The 19,436-nt window shown below is 42.9% G+C and overlaps 1 protein-coding gene across 2 annotated transcripts in view; it reads left to right on the top strand.

Moving 5' to 3' along the window:
- Positions 1-10,753: 10,753 nt before the first annotated feature.
- Positions 10,754-19,436, top strand: part of Cep135 (centrosomal protein 135) — a 62,299-nt gene continuing 53,616 nt past the window's right edge. The window contains exons 1-5 of one of the 2 annotated variants that reach the window (XM_038335773.1): positions 10,754-10,891; positions 13,930-14,081; positions 15,635-15,825; positions 16,430-16,597; positions 17,616-17,757. In XM_038335773.1, coding sequence (XP_038191701.1) covers positions 13,969-14,081; positions 15,635-15,825; positions 16,430-16,597; positions 17,616-17,757 — 614 coding nt within the window. In that variant the 5' untranslated portion in view covers positions 10,754-10,891; positions 13,930-13,968. Of the gene's footprint in view, positions 10,892-13,929; positions 14,082-15,634; positions 15,826-16,429; positions 16,598-17,615; positions 17,758-19,436 lie in introns of those variants that run through there. The other variant, XM_038335781.1, reaches the window with a different exon arrangement.

Genomic DNA, 19,436 nt, shown 5'->3' with positions numbered 1-19,436 from the left:
TATTTGGTAATATCCTTAGGTTTTATACTTGTTGCACAGAAAAGCAAGAAGCTGTGTATCAGAACTTAGAATTTTAGCAGTATATTGTGCTAATAGTGCTCACTTGCCCTCATGATGCTTGTCAGTTTGAGACATGCTGACTTGGTTCATCACCAGCTTGGCAGCGAGGGTCAACTGCTTCATGGAATCATTATCTATTGCACTTAATTGCTTATTAAGTCTGAGTTAAAAAGTAAAACATAAACAGACACTAGTTCATGGAAAGGAAAAAGCAAGGATGTCCTTAGTCGTGCCTGCAGTGTTGGATACAGCCACAGTCTGTTTTCAGTGAGGTTCCAGGTGACTGGAGCCCAGCCTGCCCTCCTGCCCTGCATTAATTTGCTGCCTTGCTCTAAGTGTGCACACTGAGCACAGTGGACAGTGGCATACTCACGCTGGGAATTCTTGTGAGGAAATTGGCCCTGGAAGAAAAAAAAGAAAATATGTCCTGCACATAGTTCTTACCCTGTACAGCAACCAATGCAGTATATGTTTAAGAAAAGCCTGTGGGGCCGGGCGGTGGTGGCGCATGCCTTTAATCCCAGCACTCGGGAGGCAGAGGCAGGCAGATCTCTGAGTTCGAGGCCAGCCTGGTCTACAAGAGCTAGTTCCAGGACAGACTCTAGAAACCCTGTCTCGAAAAAATCAAAAAAAAAAAAAAAAAAAAAAAAAAGCCTGTGGGATGATTCAAATTTATGGAGAATCCCAAGTAAAAGATGTCCATAGTGACAGTAATTTTGTATTTTAACAAATGAAGCTTGCCTGAGGATCAGAGTGCAAAGTTAGCCACACTGGTCAGCCATAAAGTCCAGGCAGTGGTGGCACATGCCTGTAACCAGCAGCCACACTGATTGGCCATAGAAGCTGGGCAGTGGTGGTGCACACCTTTAGTCCCAGCACTAGAGAGGAGAATAAGACAGGAGAAGACGAGCTCAGGATCTCCATGGGCAGTCTGAGGTTTGGTGGAGAGCATTGCAGTCTGCAGTCACACTGAGCGTAGGATGGCCTCTTTGTTTGTCTGAGCCTTAGTAGAGGTAAGAACTCTCTAGTGGCTTGGCTGCTTTGCTTTTCTGATCTTCAGCTTGAACCCCAATATCTGTCTCTGGGTTTTTATTATTTGTATTACATCTGGCACCCAACTTTTTGGGGTACAAATTCACAGAAAAAGCCATTTCCTGTGGCTTTACAGCCACTGGCATAGGCCAGAGCTACACGTGGCCAGAGTCACCACTCTACTGGCTAGGTTTTCTTCTCTCCTGGTGGGCTTTCCCTGAACCCCCTTCTCAGGCTACTGCCAAACTAGGTAGCTGCCTTGAAATCCAGTCAGGCTTTTACTGTTCTATCAGCAACAATAAACTTCACACCTTCATCATCATTGGCAGGTTTGGTGGGAAAATTGGAAATTCTTTATGGGAGAAATTAGTTAAAAGAGCTTTTTTCCCACATTGAAAAATGGGAAACACTATTACAATAGATAAAGTTAGGTCTCTGCATGATCATGTAATGCATGATTTAAAAGTGACACATTAAATGAAGTGATAGTCAACTGGGATTGACATACTATTATCATTTTGATAATAGTAAATAATATTACTGTTTTGATAATGCTTGGTTTATCTCTTAAAAAGCTATTTGGTATGACTGCCAAGGTACAGGCCTTAGAAAAACTTAAAACAGATCATAAAGATATTCAGATTCAAACAGAGGAATTTAATGGAGAACCAATTTCAGTATTACATTACAGAGAGGAATAGCCTAAGGTTTTCAAACAACCATCCTTAGTATATCCAGTAACCTTACAGGAATTGCCAAATGATACTCTGTAAGAGCTGAGTGGACTCTTGTGCCAATGTTAGACTTAAGGAGATTCAAGGAAATGATGGTCTCATATGGCATGCATTCACCTTTTGTGAAGCAAATGTTAAACTCATGGTCAGTTTGTAATAGAATTATCTGTAAAGACTAGAAGACTTGGTTAAAGTGGTTTTAGAGGCTAGTTCACAATTACAATGGAGTATGTGGTTCAGAGAAGGGGTTAATGATGTGGGATTCCCTTCTATGTGCTGAGAATACCATTGGTTAATAAAGAAAGCCGGCTTGAGCCTATAGCAGGGCAGAACACAGTTAGGTGGGGAAAGCTAAACTGAATCCTGGGAGAAAGGAGGAATAAAGAGAGAAGCCATGGAGCCACCTCTGGAGACAGACGTGCTGAAACCTTGCTGGTACGCCACGACTTTGTGGTGATGCACAGATTAATGGAGATGGGTTAAATTAATATGTAAGAGTTAGACAATAACAAGCTAGAGCTAATGGGCCAAGCAGTGACTTAATTAATTCAGTTTCTGTGTGATTATTTTGGTTCTGGGCAGCCAGGACAAACAAATAGCCTCCTTTCAACAAGCTAAGACTATTGATCAATAAAGTAAAGGTAGAGGTATGAAAATCTCCCAAGATCATCTTAGAGAAGATTATACTACTAGAGAAAGGTTATCTTTATATGATGACCATGCCCTGGCTTTATGCCACACAGCAGCTTTGAAAGTTTGGGACAGAATTGGAGAAGAGTCATTTACTAAAGTTATACAGGGTCCAAGGGAAGCCTTCACAGGTTTCTTACAAAGATTGATTTAAGCAGTAAATAGAATGATACCAAATTCAGAAGCTAGACAAATAGTAATTGAATTTCTGACTTTTGAAAAATGTTAATTCTCAATACAAAAGGATAACTAGGCCTTTAAAGGCAAGGTCACCACCCTTGGAGGAATGGATCCAAGATGCAATCAGTATTGAATGATGCTTGGATAGGAGAGATTTGAGAAAAAAATCAAAATGTTAAGTATTATAATTAAAGAAAAATTTAAAGATAAACAAAGTCACCTTAAAAGGCATTGTAAACAGGGTCTTCCTAGAAATAATGTTTATTCTAAGAATAATCCAAACAGAATGCCTCTCCCTTCTGGATTATGCAGAAGGTGTGGCAAAGACAGGCATTGGACTAATGAATGTAGTCCAATAACAGACATTCGAGGTAAAACTTCACTTTCAGGCAATACCTTGAGGAGGGGCCCTTGCAGGCCTCAATGCCAAATCTGGTTCAGTCATTTTCTGCCATCGTAGAGGAAACTCCTTCCCAGAGCAATTAAAGAACCTAATGCCTATTGTAAGAAACCATACTCTTCTAGATAATAGAACAGCTCTAGAAGAGAGAACAAAAAATTCAGGACAAACCATAAAGCGAGTATTTTGGCAAACATCTATAAATGAATAAAGATCAAAATTAAAAATATGAATAAATGGAAGATAGGTGTGGATGTAACAATAATTTGCCAGAATGTGGGCATCCAAATTGACCTCTTTAGGACATAAATGTTCATCTTTTAGGGCTTGGAACATTATCTCAAGTGAAACAGAGTGTGAGATGGGTCAAATGTATAGGGACAGAAGGACAGAGAGGAAGATTAAAATCATATGTTGCTCACATAGCAATGAATTTGTGGGAACATGATTTGTTATACCAATGGAATACTCAGATTAACATTCCCCCAATCTTAGAAACAACCCATAAATTAATGTATGTTTCTGGGAAAAATATTAGAAGAGTTTATAAAGTACAGTTACCAGCCATTCAGGACACAACAGCTGCTGATATCTCAAAGGCACCAACAGCCCTACCTTTAAAGTGGTGGACAGACAAACCTGTATGGGTTGTGCATAGCCTTTAACAACAGAGAAACGGCAGGCTTTAGAACAGTTGGTACAGGAGCAACTAAATGTTCTGCATATTGAAGAATCAACTAGCCCTTGGAATTCTCCCGTATTTCTTATTAAAAAGAAATCTGGAAGATGGAGAATGATAACAGGATATTCTAGGCCTGTAAGCAAAGATGGACGCCCCAACATTTCAGAGGAACCTCTGGTGACTGTCCAGGCAGCCCATGTTTTGTCATTTCTCATATTTTTGGGGAGTTCCTTGCTCTCACTTCCTGCTTACTCAGTTGCTATTGTTTCCTTCTCTGAGGTAGTTGAAAACTAGAGAGTCATAGCTTTCCTTGTTTACATGAAAAGAAATTCAGTAAAGAATTGTAAAGTATGTAAGTTTGAGAGCTATCAATAGTTTTTGCATAGTAATGCAAATTATGATAGAAAATAAATTAGGTATAAGACTTTGGACTCAGCAAGATAGGATGGAGTATTTTCTCTGAATTTGTCAAATGCAATGGATTAGGCATTGTTGATGCACTTATTGCCTGTATTTATTGTATATAGTCATTGTAGATATTGTATATAGACATTGTACTTATTGTATATAGTTTTTCATATATATATATATATATATATTAGTTGTAGTCTTTTTATTTTAGACCCAAAAGGGGGAAATATAGTGATTTTATTTGTGTTTTAATAAATAAAGCTGGCCTGAAGATCAGAGTGGAAAGCTAGTCACACTAGTCAGTCATACATGCCAGGCAGTGGTGGCACACACCTTTAATCCTAGCAGCCACACTAGTTAGCCATAGAGTCTGGGCAGTGGTGGTGCACGCCTTTAATACTATCACTAGAGCAGAATATAGGGTGGAGGAGACAGGAGCTCAGAGTCTCCATTGGCATTCTGAAGTTTGACAGAGAGCAATGCAGTCTGCAGTCATTCTGAGGTTTGTCCAGGGCCAGCAATTCTTAGCTGTTTATTGTGCAGACCCTAACAAGCAGAAACTCAGCCAATATTGGTTCCGCTGCCACTACTTTGATGTCAGTGTTGAACCATCACCCTTACTGCACTTAGGAAAAAAGGCGCTTTCCAGGATTTTCAAATATGGAAGAAAACTGCATTCAATCCCAAACACTGCATGTTTTCATGAGAGAGTTCATAGGCCTTGACATTTAATGTGAATAAAAGTATTCTTGAAGTGGTACTAAAATGTATTTATGATAACCTTCCTTGGGATTTATACATGGACTTTATATTAACTATGACTAGAAATATAGTTCTAATCTGTGCTCATAAAAACACATAACCATAATATTTTTTATTTAAGGGGTATAAATCCCTGAGATTAATCAGACCCTACAGCATCATGATGAACATGTTCTAAAAAGAAAAGAGGAGAGGACATGAGCCCAAGAGTCTAGATACTGGTGAAATCAAAGTGTGTGCTTCTCCCAAGGATATCATCCTGAGAACTACTGTTGCTCTGCTGCTCTTAGGGTCTCGTGTCTTTTAAATGATTCCTTGCCCCTTGCCTTGTATTTGGTTCTTTACCCAATTTCTTCTACTGTGTGAAAAGTTATATTGCCCTTCACTGGGAGTCTAAAACTCGAATCACTTTAGAAAGAGCTGAGCTGTCCTCCCATTTTTACCATAGTGGGTGCTTTCCAGGTCACAGTGACAAGCCCCAGAGTGGCCATGGTTCTTATGCCTCCCAAAGTCAGGCCCATCATTTACCTTTGATTCTGTGTGATACTGGACATGCTCCCTTTCTGAGGTAGAGGTAGTTGGGAACCCTCCAGTTAGTTGAAGAAAATTAAGAAACTGGAGGGTCTCCACTCCAGAGGATAATAACCAGATAAATAACAGCTTTAGGGCCCAGGAGGAAAAACTGAAGATTAGGCTACTATTCTTTTTTTTTTTTTTTTATTTATTATGTATACAATGTCCTGTCTGTGTGTACGCCTGAAGGCCAGAAGAGGGCACCAGACCTCATTACAGATGGTTGTGAGCCACCATGTGGTTGCTGAGAATTGAACTCGGGACCTTTGGAAGAGCAGGCAATGCTCTTAACCACTGAGCCATCTCTCCAGCCCCCTAGGCTACTATTCTGAAGGGCCATCATGTGTATGCTCAGAACAAATTATGCACACTTAAGGGGAAGCTGACTTCAGCTGCACAAAGATGATCAGCAATGCAATGAGTTGCTTTGAAAAGTGGAGTTTGGTAGTCATGGATACGTTCCTATGGCAACTACCACAGACATTTTAGGGGAGAGGAAATCTGTCCCCCATTTAGAAAGTTTATTCAATTGGCCTTTGAGGACCCTGGAAATGATGTCCTCACAAAGTGTAACTGATCATTCTCTGAATAGTATCTGTAAGGTGCCCTTGTACTTCAGGGTTAGCTTTCGTGATTGGAAGGTTAGCTGTCTTTACAGGCATTAAACTTCATTGTCCTGGCATTTTGACTAGCAAACTGACTGGTTAACTTTCCATCACTGCGATAAAATCCTTTAAATTATCAGATTAAAAAGGAGGAAATGTTTATGATGGTTTCTATCTATGGATGGTTGGCTCTGCTGCTTTTGGACTCATAGCTAAGCAGAATATTATAGCTGGAGCACATGATACAATTAAAACTGTCTGCCTCTAATGGCCAAGATGGAAAGAGGCTAAAAGAGGCAGAGGTCTACTGTGGGACAATCCTTTTGTATACAATGAATTACTCTATTGGCTAATAAAATGTGATTGGCCAATAGCCAGGTGAAAATTTAGGCAGGGTGATCAAACTGAGGATACGTGCAGAAAGAAGGGCAGAGTCAGAGAGTCAAAAGACACAGAAAAGCAAGATGAACATGCTATGCTAATCAAGATACTGCCATGTGGCAAAGTGTAAATGAGGAATATAGATTAATTTGAAATGTAGGAGCTAATTAGTAAAAAGCCTGAGCTATTGGCTGAACATTTACAATTAATATAAACCGCTGTGTGATAATTTGGAAGTGGCTCCTGGGTTGGGAAAACTCTGCCTACAGAAGCCACACAATCCCCTTCAATGGTAGACCATCAGTTGTTGGAGGCGATAGAAGTATACAGCATATGGCAACTGATAATTCAGGTGTCGACCCACCAGAATGTGATGGAGTCTGTTTATCTAGGCTTCCAGGACGACTGACTCTGTAATTTCTCTCATGTGCCACTTCATTTCTTCCCTAAGAACAGCTTTGGGTACTTTCCCACTGCTTGTGTGCTTATCTCGTGAAAATATTCCATCTACTGGACACACATATATTTGTGGATGGTCAGAAAGATGACTTTTCATTTAGCTATATAATTTTGATATATAAAAAAAAATACTAGGACATGCTTCATAACTAGAACTACTTGTCCCGTAGGGACTGTAGACACTTAAAAGTCTGCTTTATTCCTTTTGCTCAGACTAACTGCACACAGTTATCTCACTTTCACTTCAGAGCAAGTTCAAACTAGGCTAAAGGCTTTTTGTGAATGGATTGTAAGTTTAAAACTTTACAATTATGCACAAGGTCAGAGTCAAAGTGGTCCAACCAAGGTTGCTACACAAAGCACCCTAAGAAAACCATGCCAATTCTTCACTTACCAGTCTGCTGACAATAAACCTATGTCTCAAAGTTTGTCACTGTCTAGTCAGTCTTACTCCGTAACCTTGGCATCTTGTGTTGCCATGGTGAATGGCTTGGCTCCTTATTATTTACCGGACGGATGTGCTTTTGACAAGGTAACTCTTGTCATTTTTTTTTCATTGCTTCAAGCTTCCTGAAAGAAGAGAGCTTTTAGGCCAGAGGAGAAGCAGCTAGGGGGAATTAGAATTAGGACAGGAGAATTCGAATAGAGGCAGAAGAATAATAAAGAGACTTGTTTGGAACAGCATGGTGTGAGAGCATTTGTTCACCCTCAGATACCCTAAGTACCTTTCACTTGCTGTAGCGTCCAGTCTGAACCCTGAAGAGGACCTTGGGCCTGGACCCCAAAGGCTCTCATTGCTTCCTTTCACTAAATTATTTCTTAAAGATTCTGCCACCTCCCAATAGTGCCATGCTGCAGACCAAGCCATAACACATAGTCTCAGGCCTCTGGAGAACATTTGACTTAGTTACCTTTCTATTGCTATGCTTAAGACATCATCACCAAGACAACTTGCAATTTATTCTTCTGAAAAGTTAGAATCTGTGACCACCATGTCTGGGAGCATGTCAGCAGGCAAACAGGCAGTGACCACCACATCTTCATGCCAGTGGGCAAGCAGGCAGTGACCACCACATCTTCATGCCCGTGGGCAAGCAGGCAGGCATGGTGCTGGACCAGTAGCTGAGAACTCACGTCTTGATTCACAAGCTCTAGGATGTGGGAATAGAATGGGTTTTTGAAAGCCATTTTCAAAGCCTACCCCTGTTATGGGTCTTAGGTAGTTCAGATATTCTCCAGTCTGACCATTAACAAATATTAAAGAAGAGGCTTTTGTTCATATACTGGCCAGGTCTACACCCAGCTCTCAGGATCCCCCAGGGCAGCACAGAACCCAGCCACCTCAGCCAGGGGCTTTTAAAGGCAAAGAACATCAAGTTGCATCCTGTCTACAGGCAAGCAGGTCATTTCCTGCAAAGCAAGCTTTTGTTTATGAAGCAGAAACAGCAGTTTTGTCAAAGTTGTACAAGAGCAGGCAATTACAAAAATAAATCGTCAACAGCACATAACATTTGGAAGTTCACTTTTGTGTTATGGTTCTCCTAAGCACAGAAATTTTAAATGTTTAAACACAGTTAGCGATCAGCATAACCTTAGCCATCACATCCCCAGTGACAAAGCTCTTCCAACAAGGTGACACCGAATCCTTCCCAAACAGTTCCACCAGCTGGGGGCCTAGTATTCAAATATATGAGCCTATGTGTAGGGAGGAGCTGCAGGCAGGCCTGCTTTTCATCCCGCCCGGCTCCCAGCCACCTGGCTAGCTTATGCCCCGAAATAACAACACACAAACTGTATTCATTTAAACACTGCCTGGCCCATTAGTTCCAGCCTCTTACATCTTGATTTACCCGTATCTAATACTCTGTGTAGCACCACGAAGTGGTGCCTTACCAGGAAGATTCTAGTGTACGTCCATCTTGGGCCAGAGCTTCATTGCGTCTGATCTGGTGGCTGGCTTCATGGCATCTGTCCCAGAGAGGAGAGGCAGGGCAGTTGTCTGAGCCATCCACCTCACTTCCTTCGTCCTGTTCTGTCTACTCCACCCATCTAAATCCTGCCCTATCAAAAAGCCAAGGCAGTTTATTAGCCAATGAGAGTCCTCTGTCACCTATGGGGGCTGTTCTCATTCAAACCATAATGGGCAAACATTATGTTCTAGACCAGTTCTAAACCACAGCATCAGTTTGCAGTGGATTTACATCTGGCTTTCTTTCTTTTTTTTTTTTTTAAATAAAGTGAATATTTTTTTAATATTTTTTATTTATTATGTATAGAGTATTCTATCTGTGTGTATGCCTGCAGGCCATAAGAGGGCACCAGACCCCATTACAGATGGTTGTGAGCCACCATGTGGTTGCTGGGAATTGAACTCAGGACCTTTGGAAGAGCAGGCAGTGCTCTTAACCGTTGAGCCATCTCTCCAGCCCCTACATCTGGCTTTCTTAATCCAGCAATCAAGACCCCCACCCCCACTCCACTCTGGGTAAATCTCACTGTATTTTCAGACTCCTGTTTGTGGTAATACTAAAAGTCCACAAAACCCAGACAGCAGGCTCACCTTCTATTGTGGGAGTATTTCCTTTTCTACTGGCCTCCACAACCATACAGTTTGTTTCATGCTCTGGGATTCTGATGGAAGCAACAGCAGTTTGCTTTGCTTGCTCTTCCTTCACTTTTTGTGCACCGAGATCCCTGATCTCAGACCTCAGAGGTCAGCAGTGCAACTGATTCTGGGTTAGCAAAGTCACTAGGAACAAAGCTTAACTACGTCTTTCCATCCCACTTTCCCCTCGGGATTTCTTCATTGATTTTTGTTTTTATATTTTGTAATTGGTATGTGTTTGGGGGAAGGGGAGCCAAGAATTCATCTGCACTAGATGGCTATTGTACAGTCATTTATGGCTGCTTTCTTTTCAGAAAAAGATATTTGCTTTTTTTTTTTTTTTACAAAAAACATGCTAACTTGTATATTTGCAAGATGGTCTAAAAAATCCTCTACAGAATTCATTAGTTCCTTAGAAATTCCATTTAAAAATGGACGAAGCACACAAAACGGAGACGTGAAAACAACGAACGAATGGGCACACAGCAGTCCACTTCCCACCACAAATGTACATACGATGCAACAACAAAGTTCAGAGGAAAGCCGACTTGGTAAGGAATATAAACAGAAAAATAACCCAACTCTTAACCATCTAGAAAGTTTTTAGTGGAGTGATGGACTTTGGGGATTTGACCATGGTCTTTCTATCTGTGAACAGCTTATTTATAAACAATTTATTTCAACTTAGCGTTTACAAATACCGAGGTAGAACTAGAGACATATAGCTAAATAAAATAATCTTGGACTCGAGGAGTCCACAACTGGAGGCAGCAGGTGGGTACATGAACAAGTGTGTTTGCGGTCGGATTCTATTCTGGCGGAGGGGGCAAGAGCTGTATCGGGTGGTAGCCAGCAGAAGCTGCAAGGACAGTGATGTCCAGGAGGAATATTGGGCGGTCAGCACGAATTCACCCGGGAAAGATCCTTCTCTGCGGGGACAGAGAAGGGGAACGGAGGCCTGGGGTGCAGGTTTGGCCGGGCACAGCAGCCGGTTGACAAGTCGCCGGGCGTCGCAGAGGCTCGGGGTTTCCGCCAGGGGGCGCTGTGGCCCCGCCTCGGCCAGGCCGTTACGTTTCCAGGGACCGAGGCCGGGGAGTCGCCATCACCGACCGGGCGGGCGGGCGCGCGTCGCCACTGTGGGCCGCTCTGGTTACCGGGGCAACCGCGGCGCTTCCTCCTTGTGGGCCGCGACCGTCTCTCGGCGCCATTTTCAAACTGCGCTGGTGCCGGAGCCATTGGGCGCAGCGGGAGGAGCCAGTGAGGACGGCGGGTCCCCAGGGCGATGCGCCGTGCCGGGAAGCGGCGACGGGAACTGAGGTGAGGCTCGCCCGGTGGTGGGGGAGAGGCCGCAGGGGGCGGGCGGGGTCGCGGGGCCTCCGGGGCGGTTCCCCGAGGGAGGAAGTGGGGGAGGGCGGCGCGGGGCCGTCCCACCGTCCGACCGTGCGGCGGGGCGGCGGGGCCGAGCCGCTGGCTGGCTGGCTGGCTGGACGGGAAAATGTCCTGGCGGGGAGAACGGTGGCTCCGTCTTCCAGGCTGAGTCCCGGAAGGACGGCGAGGCCGCCCCGGCCCACCCGCTGCGTGGTGTCCGCTCTGCGGGATTTGGTGTTTAAACCCTTCTGCATCCACGCGTTGGATGTGTCTGAAAAAGTAAGAGGTGACCTCCTTAAGACACCCACGCTCAGGAGTGTAGTGGACAACTAACTCTAAACGCTGAACCTACCCTTTTATGTTGTCTTGATCAAAAAGTTGTCATCCGGAATACAGGGTCAACCTAACATGTACATGTTTTTGTTTTTGCTGGGAGGATTTTGCTTCGTATTCTCATTCTGTCTTCTTCTCGAAGGATGCAGAGAGATGGTTTTGGGTATCTGGAGTTGGCAGCTGTCAAAGACGGGAAATGTTTCTTGGAGTTTGCCCTGTAAATCTAGCTTGCCAGGTGTTTTTCTTGGGACCACAAGAGTTCCTCTAAAACACCTGGCATCAGTCAAGTCCCTCTTGTGGAAGGAACTAGAAAGTCCTAGGGGAGGCCTCTCAGAGAGGCTAGATTTATAAAGGAGAGTAATCAAGAAGAAGTCCTAATTTAGAAGTAGTCTTGTGGCCTGGTAAGTTACTTTCTTTGGATAGCCTTTCTTCACTCAAGTGTTTGAGTAGGGAGGATGCCACTGGTCGTTTATCCCACACTGGATGTTCACAGCAGAAGGATTGTGTGTATTCATATATAGCACTTAAAATTTACAATTGGTGAAGAACGTTTCTAACAAAAAGTTAGAAATTAGAGTTCTATGACTACATTTATTTGGCAAAGGTTAGAAAGGAAATGAACTTTGCATAATTCTATTTTAGGGTAGATTGATAGAGAAAATAGTCGTAGATTTTTTTTTTTTTTTTAAAAAAGCACAGTATAGTAGCTGGAGGTGTAGCCCAGAAGCAGAGTGCTGGCTCTGGGTTTGATCCCCAACACCACAAACAAACAAAATAGACAAGTTTAAAAATGTATTCAGAGGTGTGTGTTTTACTTAAAAAAAAAAAGGAAGCAAAAGTGGACATTGTGCTAGGATTACGCATGAGTAATCCTAGCATTATAGAGGTAGAGGTGGAAGAGAAGGTTGAGACCATGTGGTCTACAGTAGGGAGTTCTCAGTCAGTCAGGACATCATGAAGAGCTTTGGTCTCAACATATGAAAAAGTACAAAAACAGGAGAAATGAACGCCGTGAAATGCTCATCTGAAAACTCCATAGACGCAGTGCCTGGGTGGCTTCCCCTGTCAACGCTTTTGCCTCTCTAGAAAGAGAGCCGTCCTTCCCAGTCACTGGCCACCTGTGAGACTTTCTAGCCCCATAGTTGAATCTGAATGTCTCTGAGCTTTTCGTGAATGAGGTCACATAGTGTGTGCGGCTTCTTTTGCCTGAATAGTCTTTTGAGAGTCAGCCCTGTTGTCTGTGTGTACTGACAGCTTGTTGCCTCCTTTCGGTTTTGTGCAGTTGTGAGGAAACCTGTTCTCAACGCTGCTGTAGTCTCCTCGTGGACGTTCGTGCCCATTTTCTTCTGTCAGTGTGCAGGTATAGAATTATAGTGTTACAAGCTTGGGAGTGTTTAACGCTGTCAGAACTGCCGGACTTGTTCCAAGGTGGTTTCTCTCTCAGCCATGTCTAGGTTTCACTTCCTGGCAGCCTTTGCTGACACTGGGTATTGTCGGTCCTTTTCCTCCTTCCTGGATAGGCAAAGCTGCACCTCATTGTGATTATAGTTTGTATTTTCCTAATGTTAAACATCTTTTCATATATTTCTCGAGATATCTTTTTTTTTTTTTTTTTTTTTTTTTTTTTTTGGTTTTTCGAGACAGGGTTTCCCTGTAGTTTCTAGAGCCTGTCCTGGAACTAGCTCTGTAGACCAGGCTGGCCTCGAACTCAGAGATCCGCCTGCCTCTGCCTCATGAGTGCTGGGATTAAAGGCATGCGCCACCACCGCCCGGCTCGAGATACCTTTTGCAAGGTGCGTTTTCAAGTTTTTGTTTAACAAAAATTCAGTTTTTAGCACAATTTGGGAGGATAATTTGGGACCAGGTCTTGCCATGTATCCCTGGCAACCTATGTACTTACTATGTACACAAGGATGCTCTCAGATTGAAGATAGTCTCCCTGGGTCTATCTCCTAAATGCTGGGAGTATAGGTGTGTGCTTTCATACTGGGCCTAGCCCCAATTTTCTTGTTGGATTGTCTTATTTTTAAGCTCCAAGAGTTCATTTTTCTGCTCTGTGTGTAGATATTTTCTTACAGCTTATGAATATTTTCTGGCAGTCTTTGGTTTTCATTTTTTTCTTCTTTTCCCCCTTTTCCCTTTCTTGGTGAGGTCAAGCCCAGGACTTCCCAATACTAGGCAAGAACCACCGTTGAGTCCCATCCCCGCTGGGACTTTCATTTTCCTTAAGGGCGTGTTTGGATGAGTTGATGTTTGTCGCTTTTATGAGGCCCCACCTATCAGGTTTTTCTGTTCTGTTTATTGCTATTAAGGAAGTCCCTGTGGGTTGTGCGCTCAGCCCAGTGTGGGATACTTGCCTAGTGTGAGCAAGATGTCTGGATATCGTTCACATGTAAGAAAGTGGAGTTTCTGTCAAGGATCCCTTGCTGGCCTCTGGGAAATCTTTGTTTTCCTCTAGAATTGTTGTTTTAGCTTTTGCATTCAGGTTTGTGAAAAATGCATGTTTTAATGTAGCAAAATAGAGATCATATGTACTGGATTTAAATGTTACTATTACAGAGTAATGATGACCAGAAAAGGAACAAAATCGTTCTTTCCTATTCAAGGAACTTCCCTTGCAGTGAAACTTAATGGTTGTGTTGATCCTCCCTCAGGCTTTGACTGTGGAGAGTGAGTAAAGCCAGCCTGGAGACATGAGCACGGCCACAGAAAGGAAGTACATCAACGTGAGGAAGAGGCTGGACCAGCTGGGCTACCGCCAGACTCTGACGGTGGAGTGCCTGCCTCTGGTGGAGAGACTCTTCAGGTAAAGATGAAAGCGCAGTTAGAGATGTCTGTTCTCTTTAATCTGTGTCCTGAGTTTGCGGTGACCTTCCTGCTTCAGGAAAGCGGCAAGGGGACCGTGGGGAAGTCTGTAAGTCCGCTGAAGCTGTCTGCGCTCTCCTTAGTCCAAAGCCTTGTCCCCAACAAAGGGCCTTCATGGTGCAGGACGCTAGGGATTGCCATATCCTCTGTGCTCTTCCGACTCACCAGTTCTGAGTGGTTTCCAATGGAATTGCACTCTGAGGTTTCCGATAGAGGTTAGAGGTCTTTTCCCTTTCCTGTCTTGTCGTTTGTTTTTATCCTTCTGCACTGGTGAGGATGGTACCACAGCCCTGAGTGTGCTGGGCAGGCGCTCTACTCTGAGCTGTACTCCCACCCAGCTCTCCCTTCAGTTCTCTGTCTGCCAGCTGGTCTTTGATTTCTATTATTCCAGAAAGGTTCTCTAATTTGTTGCTGTTGCCGTCGCATGTGACCTCAACTGACAGGCTCTCTGTGATTTCCCCTCCTTTTCCACAAGAGCTGTGGTGTGGAGGTTTGAGACTGCAGCGGGTATTTGAGGAGGTTCATTAGGAGGGCTACAGGTAACGCTGGTAGATAGCAAGGAATGGCAAAGATACCTTGTGACCTCGGGTACGACCCTAAACCTCTCATGACCCGGTCCCTTCGTTCCCTGACGCTTTGTCCTCGCACGTGTAGAGTCACACAGACATGCACCCTCACTCTTGCTGTTTGCACACTCCTCCCTCTGGCTGTAGCGAGCCCGTCCTCTCTGTTCTCCTCCTTATGCCTCCCCTTGCTCTCCCGGCTGTATAGGACAGTCACATCGGCTGCATTTTACAGTCGCTGTGCATCATCATTGTCATCTTGGTGTTGTCCCCTTTCATTGCAGACTTCATAAGATATGATCATTTACAGTTACTATAGATTGCTCATATAGTAAGCTTGAATGTTCGATTTATCACATGTACTAAGTGTCTGGTGATTGTAGAATATAAATTCTTCATTATTAAGTGCGTTTTGTGTGTGTTTTCTCACGAAACATTTAGTAAATAAGTGTTCTATAATCTGTGTTCTTAGAGGTAAGAGCGTGATTTTGGTTTGCTGTCTTCCTGGAGGTAGCATACAGCAGACAATCAGTACACGTTTACTCAATAAAGAGCGAGTTGCACCTAGAGAAGGAGCAGTGGGGAGCTTGAGCAATGATCTGACAGGGTAGCTCATTTGTTGGGAGCCTGAGTTAGATGTTGCTGAACAATGAGATTTTTAAACTAAAGGTAAAATTGTCAATAAAAGTACTTTCAGAACTGGGGGGAAAAACAACCAAACAACAATCTGATGTGTTTTATAACTTATAGCTTGTTTTGAGAAACTTTTGTGGACCTTTTGATACCGTGAAAGTACCTGTTCATTCTTCTTGTAAATTCGGTATTACTTAACATTAGCATTATATTTAAGTCTTTCTAGAAATGTGTTTGAAGTTACTAGAAGGCTAATAGAATGCTTTCTTGCCTTTCATTTTCTGCTCTTTAACGTTAGTGATTTAGTTCACACAACAGAAAGCCTGCGGCAGTCCAGGTTGTCCTCGGCAAAGGCGGAAAAGGAAAGTGCCAACTTTGATTTTGTTTTGGAGCCTTATAAACTTGAGAATACAAGACTGAGCAGGGAGAATAATGAATTGTATCTGGAGTTGATGAAGCTGAGAGAATGCTCAGACAAGCACATTAAAGGTACATGAAACCTGGATGATATTTTTAAATGTAGGACCTTGTCATCTTTGTTTTATAAGTGGAAAAGGCTAAAGTCTCGTTGTAAAGTCCTTGACAAGAAAACTGATAGTCATGCGAACAGCTCCGTCAACACAGGAAGCTGTATTGAAGATTGCGTGAGAATGGAGATAAGTGTGTAGTCCGTAGCCATGATAGTCCCTACGATATGCGGCTTATGTTTTTGGTTTGAAATTGGTAAAAAGAATATTAAATGGCAGAATGGAAGACATTTTCTTGAAACAACTATTGTTCCTCTTACTGAAAAGTAATGAGCAGCCGTGCAGCACTCATTGGCGGTGTTGAGCCAGGAAGGAGATAAATTATTTAGTTATCTTACTATAAACTTTATATTCAGTAATTCTTTAGCCTAAAGCCAACTTACTGGATCAAAGCCATGGTACACATTAGCCATATACAGTAATAACAAGAACATAAAGTTGTTTTTTGTGATTAGGGGTAGGAAGTACATTTGGGTTAATCCAACCTGTAAGGCTCAGGTGGCCCCTTTCAGCTTGGTGCCGTGTCTTGATCTTTGGAGTTATATTTTCATCTTTCTCACTTTAAGAGTTGAAAACTACACTGAAAAAGTGTGCACATGAGACAGCTGACCTGAAGTTTCTGAATAACCAGTATGTTCATAAGCTCAAACTCCTGGAGAAAGAGAGCAAGGCTAAGAATGAGAAAATCCAACAGCTTCAAGAAAAGAATTTGCACGCTGTAGTACAGACTCCCGGTGAGTCCTCCCCTTCTCGAGCCAAGCTGGCCGGTAAGCTCATGACGACAGACTGGACTGTGCCTCTTTCTCATGAGAACCGATCTCTTTAGAAAGTGTAGCTCTAGTCTGGCCTTCTCCTGAGAAAGTAAACGTGTTATGAGTTTTATATGACTCTAAGATCAATCTATCCATTTATAAATATTCCTGCTGCCTATGAAGATAATTGCAGAGGTGTTCACTACTGACTCAGATTTTGGTATGACTATATTACAGGTGACATCCTATTATATTTTAGTTGTTCTTTGGAGTTTCAGTTATCTGCTCACCGTGTGCTTCTGCTCTGTTTGTGCAGGAATGTGTGCATGTGCATATGTAGGCCAGAAGTCAACTTTGGATTTCTTTCTCTATTGCTTTCCACCATTGTTTTGAGACAAGGTTTCTCACTGAGCCTTGTGCCTGTCTATGAGGCTGGACAGGCTGACCAGCAAGCCCCAGGGATCCTTCTGCCTCTGCTTCTCCGATGCTGGGATTACAGGCTTTGGCACTACCACTGAATTTTTTTTCCATGGTTTCTGGGATCAAACTCAGATCCTCATGCTTGAATGGCGGACACCTTGACAGCTGAGGCATCTCCAGCCTCCAGTTACCTGTTCTTTGGACATTGTTTAATAAACATGTGTATTTTAGTTCTTACTGCCAGTGCTCCTCATCTGACAGTTGTCTGATGGTGATATTTTAGCTCATGACATTGACCACTAAAAGACACACTTAGATTTTAATCCTGCCAAAATCTAATCTAGCCAAGGAACAGTTTAAACCTGTGCACATATGCCAAGCCTGCAGGCATAGAAAACTTGTTTTATAGTCTCATTAAATGTTTGAGAAATACATTGTTCAGTCAGAGAGCAGGGTGAATATTTTACATTAGAGTCCACTTTAAAAGAGAAGGTGAATCTGTGTTTTCTAAGTTCAGAACTTAGAAAAGAGTCTGGTTCTCCTTGGTTTTTAAGACATGCATCTATTTCTGCATTCTTAGGAGGCAAGAAAAGAAGCATTGCATTTAGGCGCCAGCGGATGCAAATCGATGAACCAGCCCCACCCTCTGAAGTCAGTTCCTACCCAGTTCCACAGCCAGAGGACCCATACATCGCAGACCTCCTGCAAGTGGCTGATAACAGGTGTGTTACATACTCGTTTGCTGAGCTGGGAGGGGTGGATGTATGCAGTGTCTCAAAGACCTGAGTTCAGTCATTATCATCATCGTCTTCATCTTTGTTTCTGTCCTGCCAGCCAGCCTCCAAATAATGACGGAGACTTCCTACTAATTATGAAAGCTTGCTTATAGCTAACTAGCTCTTATAACTTAAATTAACTCATTTACGTTAATCTACGTTCTGTCACATGGTGTTACCTCTTTTCTATCTTGTATCTGTTTCCTCTCTATGTTTCTTGGCTTCTCTCATGTGCCTTGAGCATCTCCTACTCTTCTCTCTGCCCAGAAGTTCCTCTATACCTCCTGCTTAGCTGTTGGCCACTCAGCTCTTTATTAAGACAATCACAGCAATGTATCCTCACACAGTGTACAGATATCCCACATCAGTTGTTGGCTTGTTTGATTACTAGCTGTGTTGTAAGATGTTTAGTGGGAAAACTTGGCCTTGTTAATTGTGTCCCTGCGTCTAGCTCAGAACTTTGCATAGGTCCTCAGGAGGTGTTTTCAGAATGATAAGGACACTTTTTACATGTTTAAAAGCTTTGTTTTCTAATAAGTCATGTATTTGAGGTTTCTGTCCATACTTGCTATAAAATACCTTACTGCTGTTAGGAACCTGTTTCAATAGAGTTGCTTTGACATTGTTTTCTCTAAGTAGGTTAACTTTTACTGGAATCTCTACTGCTTCAGACTTATAGCAAAATGCCATCTGGACATGAATAGAATGCTATCTTGATCTGAAATTCTTCTCTCCTGCATTCTTTAGCCCTATATTTATATTTCCTTTTATAAGTCAGAGTCAGAAATAAATTCTGTTAAATTAACTTTTCATTAGGCCTCCAGGACAAGGCTTGAGTCCATGCCCTGAGGTCATCAGAGTAAGGTCATGCTGCTGTTTGGACATGCTTGAGTCCAGATGTCACTGAGAGAGTTATAGGGCTGTAAGGGCAAGAGAACAAATGCCAGTGACACTGTAGTGGTTCTGGGGGAGGCCTCCAAACTGGGGTACATGGGAAGACAGTGCAGATAAGAACTTTGTGGTTCATAGAGAATACAGAGGAGGTTTTTCAACCACTTATCATTTCTAAAAGAGCATTGGTTAAGATCTCCTGAAGACCACTTCAGTCATTTATTCTCTCCTAATATCATGTGCCTGTGTTTATGTGGCTACCTTGACCTTTTGTGGGCTGCTCATCTGCTAAAGCTATGGCTAGGCTGCCAGGTAGTCTTATATAAAGAATTGTTTACACTGTAGAAGTGCCTCAGTCTCTTTTGTCTGTTTGCTTTGGTGTGCACACACACACACACACACATTGCATAGTCTCCTGCATTGATCTTAGAGTGCTTGCATGCCTGCTTGTATCCTTAGTAGGTTAGTAGAAACTTTTGTCTTCAGTGAATGTTGAAATGAGCTCTCTGCAGCCTACTTATTGCAGCTCATGGACAATGTCCCTTCAAAGCAGACCCGCTTCAGGCATTTCCCATCAAAGGTGGGTTATGCCATACTTAGACAATAGAATCCATGTGGAGCTCAGATGGTTTGGATGAAGTCTTGATTCTCAGAGCTCACAGGTTCTAGGAAAAACAGGCTTTGCTAGGGTCACTAGAAAATTGCTGTTTTCTCCTCTCCAAAAGTGTAAAGTA

The sequence above is a fragment of the Arvicola amphibius genome, chromosome 1 (genome assembly GCF_903992535.2).
Source record: "Arvicola amphibius chromosome 1, mArvAmp1.2, whole genome shotgun sequence".
Lineage (NCBI taxonomy): Eukaryota > Metazoa > Chordata > Mammalia > Rodentia > Cricetidae > Arvicola > Arvicola amphibius.
This window is presented reverse-complemented; position numbering and strand designations above follow the sequence as displayed.